Source organism: Callospermophilus lateralis, chromosome 7, assembly GCF_048772815.1.
Source record: "Callospermophilus lateralis isolate mCalLat2 chromosome 7, mCalLat2.hap1, whole genome shotgun sequence".
Classification (NCBI taxonomy): Eukaryota; Metazoa; Chordata; class Mammalia; order Rodentia; family Sciuridae; genus Callospermophilus; species Callospermophilus lateralis.
The window spans coordinates 68,731,435-68,755,159 of record NC_135311.1 but is presented as its reverse complement, the minus strand read 5'-3'; the positions used below and the strand labels follow the sequence as shown (position 1 = coordinate 68,755,159).

Sequence of the window (23,725 nt, the reverse complement as noted above, 5' to 3'; positions counted from 1 at the left end):
CTGAGATTTAAGCAGATAATTAGCCTATATATTAAATATGTCAAGTTTTAGTTTATCTTTATTTATGCCTATGCTTACTTTCTTTCCTTTAGTCTCAGGGAGTGAAGTGTTTCTTCTCCTTTTCAAGTTTGGTACTTCTTGGCCTCATGTCCTCTTATCTCCTTTAAAAGAGGAAAAGTAAAACTTTCTTTTGTTTTTCAATGCTTTTGGTGTGTTTTTGTTTTTTAAACAGTGCTGAGTATTATACCCAGAGTCTCTCTACCTCTGAAATACATTCCCAGTTCTTTTCATTTCTTTCTTTTTTTCTTTTTTTGCGAGAGGGTCTTGCTAGGTTGCCCAGGCTGGCCTCAAACTTCTGATTTTCATGCGTCAGTCTCCTGAGATTATAGGAATGTTCCATGGTCCCTAGCCAACTTTCTTTTCTTTATCCTATATTTTCAAATTCTTCCTGTCTCATAACAATGATCCTCCCTTGACCCTGGCTCTCCCATCTTTCCCTTTTCCTACTCTCTTCTCCACTTTCAGTCAAGGTCTTTGACAGAGCAAGGTCTACACTTACTGTCTTATTTCCCTTACTCCATTTGTCTGTTTCCTTGGTCCCAGGCTTGATCACCACCAGGTTCTGACTCAATCTGTGTACACTTTGCATTTCATCACAATAGAAGCACATCAGAGAAGGTACCCCGAGCGCACTGATTACACTGGACATCTTCGTTCTCTGTCCCTTTATTGTGCACACCCCAGCCCACAGGACACACTGTATGGGGGGGGGGCGCACAGGTACCATTAAACTAGAATGTGCCAGGTGGGCAAGTGCATTCTCAGTTAGTCAAGGCAGCACAAGGTAATTTCTCAACTATTAGCCTTGGGCATGGCTGACTACAGTCATAGCATCTCTCTATGCCATTTTTATGCCTGGTAAAGGTCCCTGGAAGACAACTGCTGCAAACTCGCAGGCTTGTGTTGGTACAATGCTCAGAGACATAGGTTCCTACTGGACACTTGTCACAGGTTAGTACCTGGCCAGTGGTACGGTCAACATGGCGGTATGTGCCAGTGAGACTTGGGGCCTTTGGTTCTGGCTGAGCCATGATGGTGGTGCTAAGGAATCTAAGTAGGAGAAAGTAGCCAGTGATCATAGTGGCTCCAATTCCACAGGTGATGTGGCTGCAATAGGCGAGGGTGGTGCTGCTGGGGGCTGGGGGGGGTGCTCGCAGGGATGGGGGGGGATGAGGGGGTGGGGGGGGCGTTGTAGCTGGAATCCGCGGCTCCAACACCCCTTGTGCACTGCGGCAGCCAGGCAGCGAGGCAGAGGAGAAAGGTGGCAAGGGAGGTACTCAGCACCTGCCAAGTGGCGCGGCTGCCCGGGCTGGGAGAAACAGCCTCAGCTGTAGCCTGGGCCTCCAGGTGCACTCCTCAGACAGCGGCTGAGGAGAACCAGTGAGGAGGGCTGGCCCAGAGAGAGCAAAGGGACAACTTCCCATAGCAAAGCCTCCAGCCACTACCAAAAACCGTCCTCCGCTGCCCAGACCCGCAGGCGAGGGACTGTCCATTCTTCTTCTTTTTTTATATTTTATTTTATTTTTTTTCATCTTTCATACATTTGATTCAAGTGAGTTATGCATTTCCATTTTTACCCCAAATACAAATTGCAGAATCACATCAGTTACACATTCACAATGTTTACATAATGCCATATTAGTGACTGTTGTATTCTGCTGCCTTTCCTATCCCCTACTATCCCCCCTCCCCTCCCCTCCCATCTTCCCTCTCTACCTCATCTGTTGTTGTTCAGTTCTCTCCCTTCCCCCCCCTTTCCCCTCACAACCTCATATATGTGATTTCGTATAACGATGAGGGTTTCCTTCCGTTTCCATGCAATTTCCCTTCTCTCTCCCTTTCCCTCCCATCACTCATCTCAGTTTAATGTTAATCTTTTCCTCATGCTCTTTCCCCCTGTTCAGTTCTTAGTTTGCTCTCCTTAAATCAAAGAAGACATTTGGCATTTGTTTTTTTAAGGATTGGCTAGCTTCACTTAGCATAATCTGCTCTAATGCCATCCATTTCCCTGCAAATTCCATGATTTTGTCATTTTTGAGTGCTGCATAATACTCCATTGTGTATAGATGCCACATTTTTTTTATCCATTCATCTATTGAGGGGCATCTAGGTTGGTTCCACAGTCTAGCTATTGTGAATTGTGCTGCTATGAAACCGAGGCCCAGAGGAGTTGTTCAGTTAGGATTAGGGAGATCAGGATATGATTCCATCTGATTCCTGGGCCCAGGTTCTTTCCCCTCGAAAATTCCAAGTTATGATACATGTATAACAGAACTTATTTTCTGCTTTAGGTATTACATGGAAATGATCAGACTTTCACCACTTCCATTATAGATCAAGATGTAAAACAAAACTCTTTTAAATATGTTTTATATATTTTATATTTTTTTTGTTAAAGTATAGTCTGACTGAAGATAACATAGCCATCCACTAGATCTTGAACTCTAATGAGACTCTGACATTATTGCCAATTAAAAAGCTACTAGCTCGCTAGTAGTTTGTTTGATTTGAGTTTTGCCATAGCCAAAAAATTTATTGAAATTTGAAAGATTATTCTTTTTGTGTTCAATCTTAGATAAATAATTTTCAATTGAAAATATGATAGATTTAAAAATTGGTAATGTATAGATTGTCATAACCATGATAATCTAGTTATTTTTAATTTATAATTGACAATATTGTGAGATATTTAAAATTGTATTGTTTGGTAGAGCACAATATTTGAGGAAAGTCTGATGCTGATTTACTATGGAGCTGAGATATGTACAACATTCCTTAGATCTTATGAGGAGTTAGAACTTTCATTTGAGATCATCTAGTTGCTATTTAATTTGTTTTAAAAGGGAATTGATTTAGAAAAAAGATGGACTTTTCAGGATATCATTGACGAAGAAAGAAGACCTGGCCAGTTGTGGAAATACCTGCTGGGCTGGGGCATAGCTGGTACCTGTGCTTGAACATGCGCAGCACCATTGGAACATCTAAAAATCCTAATGCAAGTGTGTTGCATGGCTCATGTGTATGTTTTTGAGTAACATGAATAATATGTGATACTTTTAAAAGAGAAGATTTTAGACAGGTGAATACTATTTTTTATACTCTCATGTGCAAACTACTAATTGAGAATTTGCCTAATATCTAACTTTGATAATTTGCTTAATTTGAAGTGCCTCCTCAGAGTCCCTCTAAAGCCAGCTGTATTCTTCTTATCACCATAGGTATTCTTACTTTCTCTGAGACCAGTTTTGTGATTTTCTTAAATCTTGCCTGAATAATTACAAATCTACCACTTTTTTACATGGAAAGTTACAGGATTATCAATTTTTTTCTCCTTTATGCCTTAATGCAAAGATAAAAATGCCAATTGACTTTGAATATTATAACAAGGAGAAGAAATGTTTGAGAGGCGAGTCATTAAGATGATGATATTTAGTTAAGCTGTCTATAATTGCTGTGACTGGATGATGCTGGATTGAAACAGGTTGTGTATTCAATTGTATATTAGACCTTTACTGTCCACCTTGGGCGCCCTCTACTTTGGAGTTCCCTTTGAGTTCTAGCTGGGTTCCAAGAGTGAGTGCCTGTGCAGCCAGGTGGTGTTCCGGGAGAGTTCCCAGGGGAGTTCCCGTTGGTGTGTGGTGTGTTCCTTGAGGAGCCTTGTGGGTGGCATTCAGGAGAGTTCCTGGGGAGCATGTGTGAAATGTGCTGGTGGAGTTCGGAAATAAAGTTTGTTCCTGTTGAATGGCTCGTGAATTTGTGTCCAGCCAGACTGCAGCATACAAAAATAAATAAGGACAGGTGAGAAAATACTTCCATTACACAGTCACCAAAAGTGACCATGTTTGTCTTCAGTTTTTAAGAGTATGTTTTCATTTTAAATGATCCATTCAATTCTGTTGTTTAGGAATATTATTTTAGCTTTTGTTGGTACCCTGAGGCATGGTCTCATTCCTAATCTCCTCGGTGAAGGAACTTATGACAGATACAATTGCTGGGATGCTGTGTGGTGGTGGCTGCAGTGTATTCAAGATTACTGTAAAATGGTTCCAAATGGTGTAGACATTCTCAAGTGCCCAGTTTCCAGAATATATCCAACAGATGATTTTGCTCCTTTGCCTGCAGGCACACAGGTAAAGAGAATTTATTAAAACTTATTTCCTAATACACAGTCAACATAAAACTGCTCCTTGTTTAAAGAGCTTGTAATATGGTAGAAGAGATGGTGTGTCCACATAAACATGGTCATTGCAAAGATGTACAAGTAGTACTATGCAGTCTCATACAAGGGAGAGAGGAGTAGTAGGTGGGACTCAGGGAGAAAGACTTATAAAGTAACTAAAATTTCACCTAAATGCACTCTGAAAATGTGAGGAGGATATTAGGAGAGTTTGTGGGGGAATATGGGAAGACTTGAAAGATGAAAGGTACAGTGAAGCATATTGAGTTGAAGCACAGTTTAGGACATACTGCTCAGCCTAGTTTTAATTTCTGTGTAGAACACCTGAGGGTAGTGAGAGAATATCGGCAAGCAATCCAGGTAGTTCAGAGTCTATCTTATGAACAATGTTGAACTGATAAACATTTTTGAGTGTTTTTCCTCAATAGGGAATGTAAAATAATATTATGTTTTTGTCACTTCTGATCTGCTTTTGTTTTCATGTGTTTGGTATAAGACTTCAGGGGTGGTGAATACTGCTTCAGGGCTTGCATGTTTGTGTCCCCATGATTGTTTATATTAATCACGAAAAACTCAAAAAACATATGTCAAAAAATAATTCTTTATGTATGTTCCATTGTCCTACATGGGTTTATGTTATCAAGTAGGTATTTACTTTAGACCTATTTATTTTCTCACAATTTGGTAAAAGTTGCACAGTATTTTTATGTGCTTCATACATTTTATAACTATATCAAGAATTTTTATATGATAGATTCAGATTTATTCACAGGTTTTTTAAAAAATAAAGTATAATCAAATATATAAGGACTCTAAATTTCATTTTTAGTTTACATGCTTCACCTTCTTTTTAAAAAATACAATTATTTATCTCCCTATATATCATCCTAAGTATTACTTTATTATTAATATGGACAAAGAAAATTATCTGTGAACTCTTTACATTCACTGGGGATATTTCCTGAAGTCATCATAGATTCCCATGTTTGAGAGTACCACTTTTGCACAAAATTTAATCACTATTACTTATGTGTGCAGAGGAGTAAGAATATATAGGTGCTAAATGACAAGCTAAACTCATTTATTGTTTATTGTTCTGCTAGAAACTATTCAAGCTAATCATTTCACCTACCTGCAAAATTACAAATTATTTTGTCACAGGCCTGAATAGTTAAAACTACTAATGTTAAATATTCATATGACAGATTGTATTATTTTGTGCAGTAGGAGCTGCTGCTTTTCCCTGGGCCTACTCCAATCCTTATTTCTCCCTCCAAAGAAAAGTATGTGTTTTCACATTACTTAAACTGTGGGATTTAGGAGAAGATCAGTATGTAGTTTCTAATAGAGGTCACATCCATTCTGTCTCAAATAGGATCAATCATTGTGTGAAGTAATACAGGAAGCCATGCAAAGACACATGCAGGGCATACAGTTCCAAGAAAGGAATGCTGGACCACAGATAGATCGAAATATGAAGGATGAAGGTATGGAACTTTAACTCCATAGTGAATATTCACTAATGCAGAGAAATTAAACCTTTAATCATTCTTTCACTTTGCAGTAATGGATGCAAAACCTTAAGATATATTAATGAGAAAGATAACACTGTTTCTGATCTCATCAAGTTTTTAGTTTCTAGAGGAAATATGAAATTTCATATCATTCTAGTCAGCCAATATTAACGATAATATTGATGGGTACAATTTATAATGATAACATTAATATTAATTGCAATGAATTGAGTCATTACCTGGTAGGCATTGTGCTAACTACTTGACCTATGTTGTTCCAATTTAATACTCCAAAGAACATTTGGAACAAGTTATTTTGTTTTCATTTTTACTAAATGAGAAAATTCTTAAGAGTAGCCTTCTCAGAGCTAAAGAGCTACTAAGTGGCAAACTAGGATTTTTTCCCTGGTCTCTCTCTTTGGCTTAGACTTCTGTAGAACAGTTTTTACAAAAAGGATATATGTATATCAAGTTAAAATTGATAAACTTTTAACTTCTTCTTACTTATTTTATGGCACACAATCATTACCAGCCAATGCAAGGCTAATTGTTTCATTTTTCCCCTATTTCTTTTAGAGAATCATTCTAATACATTTATTGTATATTTATTTTTCATTAAACATGTATTATTTTATTTATATGTCATTTTAATGTTTTATTAGTGCATTATAGTTATATATAATTTGGGGTTCATTTTGAGATAATCACACCAGCATTTGCCCCACTTCTGTCCCTAGTACTTCTTCTTTTCTTCCCCTCTTTCCCCCACCCATGTTCACCTCACCATATTCCCTTTCCTCTACTCTATTGGTCTTTTATTTACTTATACATTTTTAATTTTATACACCATTTTTAATTGGTGTTTAATAGATGCACATAAAGGTGAAAATCACCGTGGTATATTCATCTGTATACATAGCATAATTTGGTCAATTGCATTCAATCGTTCCTCTCTTTTCCCATCCTGTCTCCTTCCCCCTCTGCTCCACTGATTTTCATGGGATCTGTACCCCTTTCTTTTTCCCTTGTTTCTGGCTTCTGGATATGAAAGAAAACAGTATACCCTTGACTTTCTGGATCTGTCTTATTTCACTTAGATGCTGTTCTCCAGTTCTATTCATCTAATAGCAAATGCCATGCATATCAATTTTTTAACTTTATAGTTTAGAAAGAATTTGAGATTCATAAAAGTTTGCAAAGAAGTTTTACATGGAGAACCATAAAACGTTCACCCCATTTCCCTCAGCTTCTCCCAATGGGGGTGTCTTATATAACTGAAGTATGGTATCATTAGGAAATTGACATTAGTGTGATACTGTTAACTAGCCTATAGACCTGATTTGGGTTCTAGTTTTTACATTATCTCATCTGTGTGTCTGTGTGTTTGTGCATACATGCTCACATTTGCATGTATGTGTGCATGTAGCTCTGTGAAATGTGACTCCATGTATAACTTCATGTAACCATTACCACAATCAAGGTACTGAACTAATCCATCACCACAAAGGTCTTTGTGTCTGCCTTTATAGTTAACACCTACCCACTCTACTGCCACACTTGAACTCTAAAAACTGCTAATCAGTTCTCTCTATATATGATTTTATTATGTTGAAAATGTTATGTAAATTGAATCATACTGCATATAACCTTTTGAGTGGTTTTATTCACTAATCATAATGCCCTCGAGATCCATCCAAGCAGATGCATGCATTGGTAGTTTATTCCTATTTTTGCTGAATAGTATTCCCTCTTAGTGATGTCAGAATTTATTTAAACTTTCATCCACTGAAGGACATTTAGGTAGTTCCATTTTTTTTTTTTTACTAATACAACTAATATGAATATTTCACATGTAGATTTTTACATGACACATATGTTTCATTTCTCAGGGAATGCCCAAGGATATGAGTCAGTCATATAATGAGTGCCTGTTTTATTTTATAAGAAATTGCCAAACAATGTTCCAAAATGGTTGTACCATTTTACATTCCTCTCCAGCAATCTGGAGAAGACCAGTTTCGATTTTCATCTACTTATTATTATGGAGTTTTGTTTTGTTTTCAAAGAAGTGCTAATGGTTGTGTAGACTGCTACACAATATTTGCATTTTTGTAATGTTAAACATCTTTTCATATACTTATTTGCCATTCATCTTCCCTAATTGTGTTGTTTGCTTATTTTCTAATTGGATTGCTGATTTTTGACTATTAAGCATTTTTAAAATATTGTTTTAAAAATTTTATTATAAAATGTCCCAGTTTAGCCATTTGAAAGTGTGCAGTTCAGTGGCTTTAACTACATTCACATTGTTGTGTAGCCATCATCACTATCCATCTCCAGAACTTTTTTGTCATCCCAAACAGAAACTACCCAGTACATAATAAGTACTCATTAGCCTTTTCCCCATCTCCTAAAAATTGCTATTCTACTTTCTGTGTCTATGAATTTAACTGTTTGAATGTTTTTGTCCAGTGTTTGTTGCTATAACAAAATACCTGAGGCAGGCAACTTTATGAAGAAAAAGATTTGTTTAGCTCAAAGTTTTGGAGGCTGAAAGTATAAGCTGAAGCATCTTTGTTGAGTTTGGCCTCTGGTGAGGACCTTCTTGGTTATATCACATCATGCCAGATAACCTCATAGTGGGAAAGTTTATGTTTGGGGGAGATATCATGACAAGAAAGAAAGCCAGAGATTTAGAGGTCAGGACATTCTTATTCTTTGGAACCTAGCCCCCTCTGAAAGGCATCATTGATCTTTTCCAATGGTAATGTCTCCAGTGACTCAACCACCTTCATCAAGCCACACCTCTTAAAGCTTCCAGCACATCTAAATCATAGCATCTGTGTACCTCATATAATTGAAATAATAATATATTTGCCCTTTGTTTCTGGCTTATTTCATTGAGCATAATTTTTTTTTTATGTTTCAACCATGTTCTATGTGTATCAGAATTCCATTCCTCTTTTTTGGTTAGTTTTTTTAGGGTTTCTTTTTTGATAAAAATTTCTAAAATTAAATTCTCCATCCAACATTTTTAAAAACTAGAAATTACAACCAAAATACGCTGGAAGAAAAGAAAAACCTTCTTAACACTTACAGAGATTCTCTTCCAGACTGTTTCCATGATTTTCATTAGAGAATCATTAGAGAATCTCAATGGGATAGAGGGTCTTTATGTGCCAAACAGAAATAAAGGACTTCCCCTGGCTATTCCCCTTGTTGGTAAGTATTCTCTCCACATCTCTGGCTTCTTAATGAAGCAGGCCAACATTCTCAAACCTGAAAGGATGCCAGTCATTTTGTAGGCATCTGTATTCTGCCACCACACCGCTATGTGCCAAGTCTACAGCTGAGTTCCAAGAAGGCCATACAATTTTGAGTTGTAAATCTGTGCTAAGTATATAAGACACTGACTGACAGGAAACTTTTTTTTTAATTACAGACTCAATACATGTGGTTTATTTTTTCAGTGGAAGAAGTTAGAAATTAACTACCCCCCAAAAAAAACCCCAGCAAATAGCAAACAAATTTCCTTGGAAATCAGTCACATGTAGAGTGCACCCTAGAAAAGAGAAGAGGCAAAACAGTTGCCACTCACTTTCATGAGTTTCATCAAATACTGGATCTATTCAAGGTGAAGAGAAAAGGCAACTTTGAATAAGGAGCATTATATTAAATGGGTCATTTACTGTAATCCTTCCTAAGAACACCAGGTTGGAAAAACATTTTCTAAATTAGATTGAGGAAATTGAATGTGGAATCAATCTATCCTTCTCACCTAAAGCTACCCACTGATTAATGAATTAAAAAAACTATAAAAAATTCCATACACATTCCCCTCACTCCAACAAAAGAAGAGGAAGAAACAAACAAAAAATTAAGATGTCCCAGATTTCTCTCCTGGTTGGAACCAGGGAATGGCTTCAACAAACTGGTCTGTTACAAAGTCATCACAAGCATGTTTGCTTTTTTGTGTGTGGTGGGGGGTGCTTACCCAGGACTGAACTCAGGGAACTTGATTACTAACTCATATCTCCAGCCCTATTTTGTATTTTTTTTAGAGACAGGGTCTAACTGAATTCCTTAGTACCTTGTTTTTCCTGAGGCTGGCATTGAATTGGCAATCTTCCTGCCTCAGCCTCCTGAGCCGCTGGGATTACAGGCATGCAACACTGCGCCTGGCATGTTTTGCTTTTGAACAACAACAAAAATAGAGTTTTTTTAAAAAACAATAAAACAAAAACCAGTACTGATCACTTTTCTGACAATACAAATTACTCAAAATTAACTAGTATTGGGGAAGGCAGGCATACCTGTGGGCCTTGTCTCACACAAGTGCATGTGGGTAGGTGTATGACATTTGTATTAAAGTAGAAACAAATTTTAACTTTTAATTTTTACTTTGATTTAAACATTGCTTTTAGTATGATGGTGACATCAGCTGTGCAGAAAGGGCTCTCTGTCATAGCAGTACATGTGGCTGTGGCTCTTCTTCAGTTCTGGAGGCTCCAGGGCAGTCAGTATTCATACTCTGTAGGCCTTCCTGTGTGAGTGCAGAACACTCCACATACTTGACAGCCTTCAGATCACTGGCCAGTTTTCAGCAGTCTCTGGAGAGAGAGGCTTATTTGTTCTTGGCAAGTTTCTCAAAAATAGAAGGGTCATCTTTTGTAAGCAAAAAGTGGATGTTTGGACAATGGTGAGTATCTCAGGCAACCACTTTAATTTTACATTTTCAGTAGTGGAGAGACCACTGAAAAACAGACAAGAAATATATCTGTTCATGGATAATTCAGCAGTTGTAATCTGTCATAATTCTCTTGCCCTGCACTGTCAAATGTCAAAGAATATGTATTTCTCTGCCAATTCTAACTGACTGCATAGTTGTGAAAAATAGTTGGTACATATTCAGGTGGAAATTTGTTTGTTGTGTGGGATATCAGGAGACATGTTTTACCAATGGCACCATAGCCCACAACATCACACTTAATCATCTGTGCTGCAGAAATAGTTTTGTGTTTACTTTAAATATTTCAAATTTGATGTTGCCCTCAGCTCCTCCACTGGGCCATTGACAGCACTGTAAAGGGTCTTCTAGCCTGCCAGATAGGGACATACACCTGGCTGTTTCTATGATTTTTGACACTTTATATATTTTATATAAATGAAATCAAATAGTATTTGTCCTTTTATGACTTATTTCACTTAGGAAGTCAAGGTAAGTTTATTTATATTATAAGTTATGACAGGATTTCTTTTCAAAGGCCACATATTTTGTTGTGTATTTGTGTACACTGTGTATGTGAACATACTTTACATTTTCTTTATTCATTCTTATTTTAGTAGGCCTTTGTATGAAACAAAGGCTTTTGTGAATAATGATGCAATATACATGGGTATGCATATAACTCTTCAAGATCTTTTTTTTTTTTTATTCTTTGGATATATACTTCAAAGTGGAGTTGGTAGATCATACACTAATTCTATTTCTAATTTTTAAAGGAGCTTAATATTTTCCACAATGACCATACTATTTACATTCCCACCAACAGTGCACAGTGTTCTAATTTCTCTGCATCCTCAGCAACACTAATGTTCTTTTTTTTTTTTTTTAATAGTGGTCTTCTGAATGGATGATTTCCATCTCCCAAAGGATTAGTGATGTTAAGAATTGTTTCATGTGCTTCTTAGTCATAGTATATCTTCTTTGGAGAAGTATCTAGTCACATCCTTTGTCCATGTTTGAATTTGGTTATTTGGGGTTATTTTGTTTGGTTGTAGGGGTCATTGTATATTCTGGATATTATACTCTTATCAGATATGGTTGTAAATAGTTTCTCTCATATTGTAAGTTGTCTTTTCAACTTGAAAGCTCCTGGGTTCATTTTCCAGTAAAACATACACACACACACACACATACACACACACACACACACACAGGTTATAATGTGCTAAATCCATTTTTTATCTTTTTTAACATTGTTTCTTGTATCTGTTCATTCCATTGTTTATAGCAAGTCTTAATCTGACTCATAGAATTCTGCATAATGTGCATCTATACATTTTATATATTCATGGATGGATACCTAGATTGCCTCCAGCTCTCAGCTACCACAAACAAGATTTTGATGAACCTAGAGGTATCTTTATAGATATATATGATCATTTTCCTGGCAGAGATTGCATATCTGCTACATATGCCATATTCTTATGTTCTTTAACTAAATATTAACAAATTTATTTCCATAATTACTGGAAGGAATTCCAATCTATGTTCCTACTGACCATCAAAGTGGCTTATGATGTGCCTCAGGCCTACCAACACATTATCCACTAATATCATGGGTGAAAAGCAGTATCTAATTCTAATTGTAGTTCTATTACTGATGAATTTGAATACTTATTGATGTTTATTTGTCCTTTTTGGAAAGTTTCCTTTTCTATAAAGTAGTCATTTGCCTTTATTTCTTTTTCTATTGACAGTTCTTCATTTCCCTTGTTGATTTATAAGGTTCTTTGTATATTCTAGATATTGTCTATTGTCAGTTTTAGATATTTCACATCTTTCCTCAGCTTGACACCCACCTGACTTTATCTATATTGTTCATCACTATATTTTGTTTCAAGATCTTACCCCACTGCATGTCACGAAAAAAAGCTCTTACATTATCTTTTACTAACTTTATGAATAACAGGTGCTATAAGTCTTCTAGTAGCAAAAACAAAAAAGTGGATATTAGTTTGCTGGGTTGGCCGTACACAGTACCACAAACTGGGTGGTATAAGTGACAAAAACGTATTGTCTCACAATTTGGAAACAAGTAGTTCAAAATCAGGGTGTTAGCAAGGTTGGCTTCTCCTAAGGGCTGTGAGGGAAAACCTGATCCAAGCCTCTCTCTTTATTTAGAATGGGATCTTCATGTTCACATGGCATTCTTCCTGTAGTTCACATCATCTTCTCTTTGGGTATGTGTGTGCCCAAATTTCCTCTTATAAAAATACCATTCAGATTAGATTAGGGTCCAACCTAATGACCATTTTAACTTAATGACCTTTGTGAAGTTCAATTTCCAAATAAAGTCACATTCAGATACACTGGAGGCCAGGATTACAATTTTTAAATTTGTGGGGAGGGATCCATTCAAACAAAATGAAAATGTTTAGTTTTGAGAAGTATTTATATACTACAGATGGCATTCCTTTTTTATTTTTATTTTTTTATTTATATGTGACAGTGGAATGCATTACAATTCTTATTACACATACAGAGCACAATTTTTCATATCTCTGGTTGTATACAAAGTATATTCACACCAGTTTGTGATGGCATTCTTTTTTAAAACAATTTACAGTCTGGCATGGTGATGCATGCCTGTAATCCCATGGCTGGAGAGGCTGAGGCAAGAGGATTGCCAGTTGAAAGCCAGCCTCAGCAAATTAGTGAGGCTCTAAGCAAATTGGTGAGACCTTTCTCAAAAAAAAAGAAAGAAAGAAAGAAAGAAAATTTACACATGTATTTATTGAGATATAAAATATTCCTCCCATACTCCCATTCCCTATCCCACTCTAGATAGGGCCGAGGGGTTGGAAGGGAAGGGAGAGGGCATGGGTTATTAAAGATGGTGGAATGTGATGATCAATTTAATACAAAGTACATGTATGCAGACACGAATAGGTGTGAATATACTGTGTATACAACCAGAGATATGAAAAATTGTGCTGTATATATGTAATAAGAATTGTAATGCATTTCACTGTCATATATAAATAAAAAAAGAGAGAAAACATTTATGTTTTTATGAATTTAATCTGCTCCTAGGTATCTAGTCTATGAAATAATCTAAAACACACAGAAAAGTCATATTATATGATGACATTGATCATACCATTATTTATAATTATATAAAAGGAAGAAACAGCCTTTACAATTAACAGAAAATATTTACATTGACCAGAATGAAAAAATTACAAAATTATACCTATGACAATATAGTATACAAATGTGAAATCTAGTAAATAAAAAATAGTTGGATATATCCGATTTATAAAAATATTACTGTATAAAAATTATAAATATATGTAATTTGATTTTAAAATATGATTATGGTTTTATAATTTATGATTTCAAAATATAGTACTACATTTAAAATATAATATTAATATGTTATTATTAATATAATGGAACCATTTTTAACATAATGTAATGAACCTTTGATTATTCTAGGTAATGCACTAAACTCATTGGCAAAATGTTCAAAATTACATTTTATATATTAATTTAAAATCATTAATTTATTATTTCCAGCAGTAACACCAAATACTAACCCTGCTAACCCAAGTAGTCTGCTAACAATCACTTATAGTTCTTTAATCCTTCTTTTAATCCTTCAGTAAATCAATAGAAATAGATTTTATATTTAAAGAACATATTTTGTGATATCTTTGAATTAATTTAGTTTTTCATAAATATGAAACATTTCAACTTACAGATAGGGGTATAAATTTTACCTCAAATTTCGTACTCAAATTAAGCAGATATTAACATTTGACTATATTTTCTTCAGATCTTTCTGTTTTTGTTTGAAAAGAAATAAACCATATCAGGTATATCCAAAGATTCATCTCTCTTTTTCTTTCTTTCCTCTCTAGAATTAATGACTATCCTATAATCAGGGTTCTCTATTTCCATGTATACTTTTAATGCTTTAGACTTTTATGTGTATTCAAGTATATGCAAAGTATATGTGATCTAATGTGTTGTATATATTTAGTGTACTATAACATATACACTGTATAAATATTTGATGTATTTTAAAATTATACACAAATATATTAGACATAGCCATATAGACCATATAGACACGCATAGCTGTATACATTAGTATTATCTATGTTTTAAGCTTTTACAGAAAAGGTTTTTATTATACATGTCCTTTTATGACTTCTTTACTCAATCATTTTGTCTTGGGTATTTATTTTTGTTCACATAAATCTACTTCTTTAATTTTATATGATGTAGGGTGTTTCCCCATGTATAAATAAAATTTAAGGATTTTCCTAGAGTATATTTAGAAAGAAATGTAATTACTGTGCAATTTCACATCTCTAATTTTTAAGGTATTACCAAGTTGATCTTCAGAATAGTTGTTCTGGTTTACTATCTTCCTATAAATTGTATAAATATTTTAAGTAAAATATTAATTTTCATTTGCTATGTATAATATGTACCAGTTATAGAACATTTATTTTATAAGTTTTGGGTTTTTTAGGTTTTACTACAACTGCAGGGATTGATGACAAAACAGGATTTAAAAACGGAGGAAATCACTTAAATTGTGGCACATGGATGGATAAAATGGGAAAAAGTGAGAGAGCTAGAAACAGAGGAATCCCAGCCACTCCAAGGTAGTGTTTATTTTAAAGTGCTTTTGTAATTATGCCATTTTCTAAAAATTTATTTTTTAAATATATGTCTTTTAGTTGTATGTGGACACAATACCTTTATTTATTTAGTTTTTTTATGTGGTGCTGAGGATCGAACCCAGTGCCTCAGGCATGCTAGGTGAGCGTTCTACAACTTGAGCCACAACCCCAGCCCCTAATTATGCCCTTTTTTTTAAAGAGAGAGAGAGAGAATTTTTTAAATATTTATTTTCTAGTTTTCGGTGGATACAACATCCCTGTTGGCATGTGGTCCTGAGGATCGAACCCAGGCTGCAAGCATGCCAGGAGCCTCATCCCCAGCCCAAATTATGCCCTGTTAATTTACCATTTTCGTTTTTAAAAACAAATACTTGTGGAATATTTAACTCTATTATTGATGTATTCTTCATATTAAATCAATAAAAATCTGCCTCTCTTCCTCTCTTCTAATTTCTGACTCATCCTTTCTTTCTCCTCGTTATGCAGATATGTTCCTTTTGATATATGTTATATAGCAAAGCTGTCTGTTCTTTTTTTTTTTTTTTTTTTTTTTTTTTTAGAAATTATCAAGGTTTTAGCCTCTGCAAGTACTTCAAAATCATATCTTATGATCTTTTATCCCAATGGTTAATAGTTCATTGGGCATATTTTTTTTAAATATGAGCAACCATCAGTTATTCTGTCTTTTATTTTCACTTCATAAAAAGGGAATCTTTTTTCTTCCTAATTCTTTAAACTTTTGCCCCAGAATTTGTCTTTTCAGAGTTTTTCTTTTTTTATTTCAGAAGCTATCAACAAATAGCTTCTTGTACTGTATTAAGCTAAGAAGCTCTTTTCTTCAAATTCTATCTTCAGTCAGAATTATCCAAAAAGTGATTTTTAAATAGTTGCTACTGGACTGAGGGGTGTAGGTCCCTGGTAGAATACTTTCCTAACTTGGGTGAGGCCTGGTTTCAATCCCCAGCAAAAATATATATTCCTTATAAAGTCAGGATTTCTTAGTAGATAGTTGCTTTTATAATGAAATGGTTCTACTATTCATCAGAATTGTTTATTGAATACCTTCTTAAAATAGTGCCTAAATGAATCTTACTTAGAGAATAAAATTTATTTTTAATTTTAGAGATGAGTCTGCTGTGGAAATTGTGGGCTTGTGTAAATCTGCCATTCGTTGGTTGCTGGAATTATCCAAAAAAAAAATATTTTTTCTTATCATGAAGTTAGAGTAAAAAGACATGGTAAGCTGTTCCTTTTATTTACAAAGAAACTTCTAATACTGTCGGTATTTTTAACTATGTACTCATCATTTGATGCAGTTAACTAATATTAGAAAACCATAAATTTCAAGAAGAAAGAAAAATTATTAATCTACTCTATGGAAATTGTAGCAAATCTAGTTACTAACCATATTTTTGATAGCAGTTTAAACTGAGGTAAGAAAAACAACGTTGTTACTGTCTTATTGTGCTTTTATCTTAGCGTGACTGCAAACAGGTTCTATTTTCATGAACAATTTTGAAATCTGTACATCTTTTTTGAGAAAATTCTTTCCAATTGAAATATTATTTGAGCCACATAAATAATTTAAAATTTTTTAATTCATTTGATAAAAGTAAAAAGAAACAGATGAAATTAATTATGTTTCATTTAAGATAATGTTTGTGAAATATTATTCAATATGTAGTCAATATAAAATTAAATTCCTGAGCTATTTTAAATTTTGGGAAGTTCTAAGTGTTTGAAATCCAGTAAATGTTTTATATCACATCTCAATTTAGGCTAGCTACATTTTCAAAAACTGGACAATTTATTTCTCCCTAGTAAATAAAAAGTAATAAGTATACTAAATACGACTTTTTGACTCTTATTACAGGTTTGAATTGCTTTAAATGTCTGAAACTGCCATGTCTTTTCATCATTTTCCAGGGAAAGTTGTAACAGTCTCAAATGAAGAGATGGAACAGAAAAATACAAAATAACTTTGAAAAACTGTTTCATGTTTCAGAAGATCCTTCTGATTCTAATGAGAAGCATCCAAATCTAGTTCACAAATGTGGCATATACAAAGACAGTTATGGAGCTTCAAGTCCTTGGTGTGACTACCAGCTCAGGCCTAATTTTACCAGAGTAATGGTCATGGTAAGTGAAGTGTTTGTTACTGTCCAAATTGTAATAGAATTTACTTAATTATTTTTTATTTCTTACTGTTTTCATTGAACTGGAGAAAAGGATATTGCTTACTAGCTAGTTTTATATAGTCTTTTATAACTAAAAAGGTCTGCTTATCACCTTTAACATTTACCAATCAGTATCAAAAAATAGAAAACAATGGAAGATGATCAATGAAGTGTTTTCCTGATGTATTTTTCACATCCTAAATACACTTAGAAAATGATATTTGTGCAAGACACTGTGCTTGGATTTTGCTGTTTATGCCAAATCCAGCTGCTTCCATGAGCCCCTGACCCACCCAATTGTCCTGAAAGCTAAAGATGTCTGTATTTCCAATCATCTGTGCCACAACCAGTGCCTCAGCATGCTAGATGGGAAGTTCTGGAGTAGTGAATTACCAGGAATAGCTTAAATTCACACGCTCTTTTATTGATAATTAATAAATTATGTATAGCCAAGGATTCTAGAGTCTCTCCTTTTTAAATTCTGCCTTAACTATGAGGGCAATAAAATAGAGGTTTTTGTTTGTCCGTGCCTGCCTAGCTGTTTCCATTTTGTCAAAAACATAACTAAACATGGTATTATAAATTACAGTAGAATGAAAAACACACAGGCACACAGGACAGCTTTGGTTCAATGTGCATTTGATTTTATTAATCATTAACTGAAGGCCAACCACCAAAATTAATGCAGATCCTCTTCTCCTTCTCTGTATTACAAGTAACTTTACACTGTTCTACATTTTATTATGATCCTAGAAGCAGAAAGTGGGTTCAGATATACCTTAAAGGAAACTCTTGTAAATATTATAAAGAATAAATTACATGAGTTGAAGTGAGTTCTATATTCCTAATAACTATGACAACTTCCTGTTTTTGAAGAATATCCACACATTTTCCTAACTTCTAAGGCCTAGAACAGTCTTCCAAGTTAGCCTCATGGAATTAAATCTGGTAAGGCATCTACTCTTAAATTCTGCCCACACTGTATTTTTAAATATATTCATTCTTTTTCAAGATGATGATTTGTATATGTAGGTGGAAAGTAATTCTTCTGTGATGTGAAAAAGTTGTATATTTGTTTTTGACATTCATTAGGCCCCTGAGCTGTTTACTACAGAAAAAGCATGGAGAGGATTGGAGATCGCAGAAAAAAAATTACTTGGTCTCCTTGGCATGAAAACTTTAGATCCAGAGTAAGTTGGAATCTAAGTATTAAGAATGTTGTTAGGATTATATTTAATCCAAATATATTAACACCAGCTATTAATTTTTCTTATCGATAACATTTCCAAAATTTCATTCAGATTGAGTTTTTAAAAGTGTCATCTGTACTTTCATTAAGCATCAGTACTCAGAATGCCTCTGTCTTATTCTGTATTCAATAATCAATTAGAGTTTTAGTTTATAAAACTAATGTCATGAATATTTTCGGATGTGCATTTTTCTGATCATAAAGGTGGTAAATGATTATTATAAACATTAGAAGTTACAGATATATATAAAGAAAAACATAAAATTAATTTAAACCCCTTTATCTAGAAGGAAGCATCATTATGATCTGATCTATCTGTGCCTTTTTGTAGAATTTGGACAATATGGGCATATACCTAAGAGAATTTATGGAAAACATTACACGGGGTCAATCCCCAGCACCACAAAAAGAAAAAAAAATTCATTCCCTTGCTTCCTTTCTTCACCTCAATTCTACTCCTCAAAGGTGGTCATTATTTTCTATATTGTTTCTACTAATAGCTGCTTCTACATTTCTAAAAGAAAGTATATGCTGCTGTTTTATGATATTTTAAGTATTAGGTATTATTCACATATAGTGATGACAGGTGAGGATTTAATTCTGTTCTCAATATTAGTCTTATCCATCCTTTCTTTGTAATTATACTACTCTTTTTACTTATATCCATAAATGATTTAATTTTTATTTTACACTTGTGGGTTTATGCCATCATGTATTTCCTGTCCTTTCCAACTTTGTTTTTTTTCTTGAGTTTCAAATAACCCTTCTGTTTTTCCTTTATGATTTTTCTTTAAAACTTGATACTTGTTATCAACTTGCTTTCTGTATGAATTGATGACAGAATCTCACCTTTGTAGAATTTTCCTACTTTACTATGTATTCATTTCCATCACGAGATGCAAAATTTTGTATGTTTTAACTACATTCTGAGATACTCATATTTTCAGAGTCGTTAAGAAGCACTGATCAAATCTGAAACACAAAGTTTACTTTTGTGGCCACATCTATCTTACTTAAAAAAAAAACTTTGTATTTAAATTAAATCAAGTGTACATTGCCCTTGTATTGTCTGTTACAATAATTTTTGTAATATTGTTTGCTGCATAAATATGTTATAAATTCTACATACTATCAGAATGTATGTTGAATTGCTATTTGTAGTCTGATGATAAGCCACATATAATTTTAAAATAACTTCATGGAGAAGTTTCAAAAACAACCTTTATAATCTATAACCTGTAAAACCTTATCTATAATATTTAGTAATTCAATTTATTATATGACCATTTCAATTATTATTCATATATTAGAGACCTTTTGAAATACTTGACTTTAAACCAATGGTTAGTGTCAAGTTAACTCCTGGAAGGCAAGATACCTGAATATTTAATAATTTTTATATTAGTCAGTATTTGTTAATTATTTCTGAACACATTGCTAAAGTCCCATTTTGACCCACTTTGTCATTACCACCTTCATCTGGCTTTCGCCCTCACCACTCTGGCAAAGCCACTCAACAAGATCTCTCCTAGTTTCCAGACCCCATGACTTCCCTTAAGTTTTCTACTTTGAGCTGGCTATTGCTTTCCTTTTTTCATGAAAAACCTTCTGGTACCATTAGTATTAGGTTTCCCTTGTTTACATGGTAGAACTAATGGTAATAACAACAAATGATATTTATTGATCAATTAAGCCTGTTCTAGGCATTATTCTAAATGTATGTATGTAAAATGACTCATTTAATCCAAACAACTGTATTAAATTGCTCCTATTACCATCATCATCATCTCCACCACCACCACATATTATTGTTGTTATGCACTTGTCCACTTACTCACTTTGTGACCATGAGGAAGTTATTTAACTTCTCTAAAGCTTGGTTTTCTCATCTGCATAGAGTGAGTTGGGATCTTTGAAGGTTGGATTGTTTCAAGGAGTGTTATGTTTTTTTCCCTTTTTTTTTTTTGGTTGTTCAAAACATTACATAGCTCTTGACATATCATATTTCATCCTTTAGATTCAAGTGGATTATGAACTCCCATTTTTACCCCGTATACAGATTTCCCTCCCACCTCATGTCTCTGTTCAATGTTAATCTTTTCCTCCTGCTCTTCCTCCCTGCTCTGTTCTTAGTTGCTCTCATTATATCAAAGAAGACATTTGGCATTTGTTCTTTAGGGATTGGCTAGCTTCACTTAGCATAATCTGCTCTAATGCCATCCATTTCTCTGCAAATTCCCTGATTTTGTCATTTTTGAGTGCTAGGTAATCTCCATTGTGTATAAATGCCACATTTTTTTATTCATTCATCTATTGAAGGGCATCTGGGTTGGTTCCACAGTCTAGCTATTGTGAATTGTGCTGCTATGAACATCCATGTGGCAGTATCCCTGTAGTACGCTCTTTTAAGGTCGTCAGGGAATAGTCCGAGAAGGGCAATAGCTGGGTCAAATGGTGGTTCCATTCCCAGCTTTTCCAGGAATCTCCATACTGCTTTCCAAATTGGTCTCACCAATTTGCAGTCCCACCAGCAATGTACAAGAGTACCCCTTTCCCCAAATCCTCCTCAGTACTTGTTGTTGTTTGACTTCTTAATGGCTGCTAATCTTACTGGAGTGAGTTGGTATCTTAGGGTGGCTTTGATTTGCATTTCTCTGACTGCTAGAGATGGTGAGCATTTTTTCATGTACTTGTTGATTGATTGTATGTCCTCCTCTGAGAAGTGTCTGTTCAGGTCTTTGGCCCATTTGTTGATTGGGTTATTTGTTATCTTATTGTTTAGTTTTTTGAGTTCTTTGTATACTCTGGATATTAGGGCTCTGTCTGAAGTGTGAGGAGTAAAAATTTGTTCCTAGGATGTAGGCTCCCTATTTACCTGTCTTATTGTTTCTCTTGCTGAGAAAAAACTTTTTAGTTTGAGTAAGTCCCATTTGTTGATTCTAGTTATTAACTCTTGTGCTATGGGTGAAGGACTGATATATTAACATATGTTACATAGACAAGATAATAAGACAGATATGAGCTATCATTAATTATCTTTATTTTATAAACAAAGTTAAGAAGGTGAAGTAACTTAAACAAAGTCAAACAGCAAGTAATCTACTTTAGCTTTTACTAAGATCTAGGCAGTCATTTCCTCCAAGCTGTGCTCTTAACTGCACTATTAACTCTGTTTACTCTTTCTCTGGCTTTTATTTCCAGCTCCTAAATATGCTCATTCTCTAAAAATCCAAGGGATTTTGTTTGTTTGCTTTTTTCTTATTAATGTTTTTGCTTTGCAATACTGATTTCTGAACTCAGGGTCACACACGTGTCTGGCAAACACTCTACCATTGAACTACATCCCCTGCCCAGGCAGGCTTTGAAATTGTGATTTTCCTACCATAGCATCCTAAGTAGTTTGGGATACAGATGTGTACCCTGGTTGCCTCTTGACCTTTCTAATACCGGTGTTTAGTTCTATTCATTTCCCCTTACGTATCAGTTTATCATATTCCACAAATTCTGATAAGTTGTTTACTTATTTAGTTGAAGTACTTCCTTTTCTTAAATTTTTTTACTGGTGTTTTTAGTTTTACTTAGCAGTAGAATGTATTTTGACATATTATACATACATGGATTATAACTTCCCATTCTTGTAGTTGTGTATGATGTGGAGTTACACTGGTTGTGTATTCATATATGAACATAGAAAAGGAATGTCTTCTGTTTTTCCTATTTCCACCCTCCTTGCCTTGCCTTGATTCCCCTTTGTCTAATCCAATGACTTTCTATTCCCCCACCCCTTATTGTGTGTTAGCTTATCAGAGAGAACATTTGGCCTTTGATTTTGGGGGATTCATTTATTTCACTTAGCATGATAAGTCTCTAGCTCAATTTATTTACCTGGCAAATGCCATAATTTCATTCTTCTTTATGGTGAGTAATATTCCATGTGTATATATACCACATTTTCTTTATCTGTTCATCTGTTGAAGGGCATCTGGGTTAGTTCCATAGCTTCACTATTGTGAATTGAGCTGCTATAAACATTGGGGTGGCTATATAACTGTAGTATGCTGTTTTTCAGATCCTTTGGGTATATACAGAGGAGTGGGATAACTGGGTCCAGTGGTGGTTCTATTCCAAGTTTGGTTGAAGTACTTTGTTTTCTCCTTTGATTTTATCTTTCACTCATAGGTTATTCAGAAATTCATTATTTAGTTTTCAAATGTTCATGAATTTTCCAGAGCTATTTCTATTATTGTTTTTAAAATTGTGACCATTGTAGTTAAGGAATATACTCTGTGTGACTCAAATCCTTATAAACTTATTAGTAGTTATGATTCAGAATTTTCTGTCTAGGTAATTCATCAGTTTTCCGTTGCAAAGAATATATATTCTGGGACTGGGGATGTGGCTCAAGCCACATATTTCCTATTTGAAATATTTCATATGTACAGAAGAATATGTGTAACACAGCTGAGTTCCTATGAAAAATAATGGCCACCCAATATGGCCAAAGAATGTCTTAGGAGAGGAAGTGATTCATTCTTTTTAGTTGCTGGGAAGTGATTTTTCTCTCCTCTGCACCGCCACCCATTTGTTGGATTTGTCCATTCAGGAAATAATTAATCAAGGTTCATGTGTGTTTTGTGGAGCCTTTCCATGGAGAGAGAGACCCCTACACCCAAACTCAATAAGGAGGTGAAGTGAACCCAAAGAGGAAAAGAACAAAACTGATATAGAACAAAAAGCTGCCTGCTATTTAGAAATGGCCTTGGAATATTCACAAAACACCTGACACTCCTCCCTTCTGGCAAAAGATCCAAAGAACTCAGTGGATGTCAAAGATCCAAAGGACTCAGTGTGGAACCCTTTCCTTGGTCTCTAAGATAGGGACAGTAGTGAAAAAGTGAAATAAACCAGCACCTGTCTGACTCAAAGAAAAGGACAGTCCTGGTCCACTGGTTTCCTCAGAAGGGGGGCCACCTCTGGAACACCAGATTTTTATCACCTACAGGGTCTTGGGGAATCCTGGACACATACTCACAGGGACATACTCTCCTTGTAGCAGTTGGGATCTCCCAGCTTATCAATTCCAATTTAGACCCTAACTTTCTGTGCTAAGGTCATGGTTGAACAA

The 23,725-nt window shown here is 34.7% G+C and overlaps 1 protein-coding gene and 1 pseudogene across 5 annotated transcripts in view; one reads left to right on the top strand and one right to left on the bottom strand.

The window, feature by feature from the left end:
- Positions 1 to 23,725, top strand: part of LOC143405182 (glycogen debranching enzyme-like) — a 127,524-nt gene that overhangs the window by 34,613 nt on the left and 69,186 nt on the right. For all 5 annotated transcript variants that reach the window (XM_076863560.1, XM_076863564.1, XM_076863563.1 and 2 more), the window contains exons 3-8: positions 3,965 to 4,190; positions 5,613 to 5,724; positions 15,021 to 15,156; positions 16,298 to 16,412; positions 17,101 to 17,313; positions 18,444 to 18,541. In XM_076863560.1, the coding sequence (XP_076719675.1) occupies positions 3,965 to 4,190; positions 5,613 to 5,724; positions 15,021 to 15,156; positions 16,298 to 16,403 (580 nt within the window). In that variant the 3' untranslated portion in view covers positions 16,404 to 16,412; positions 17,101 to 17,313; positions 18,444 to 18,541. The remainder of the gene's footprint in view (positions 1 to 3,964; positions 4,191 to 5,612; positions 5,725 to 15,020; positions 15,157 to 16,297; positions 16,413 to 17,100; positions 17,314 to 18,443; positions 18,542 to 23,725) is intronic.
- On the bottom strand, positions 10,189 to 10,745 carry LOC143403425 (cell division control protein 42 homolog pseudogene; annotated as a pseudogene).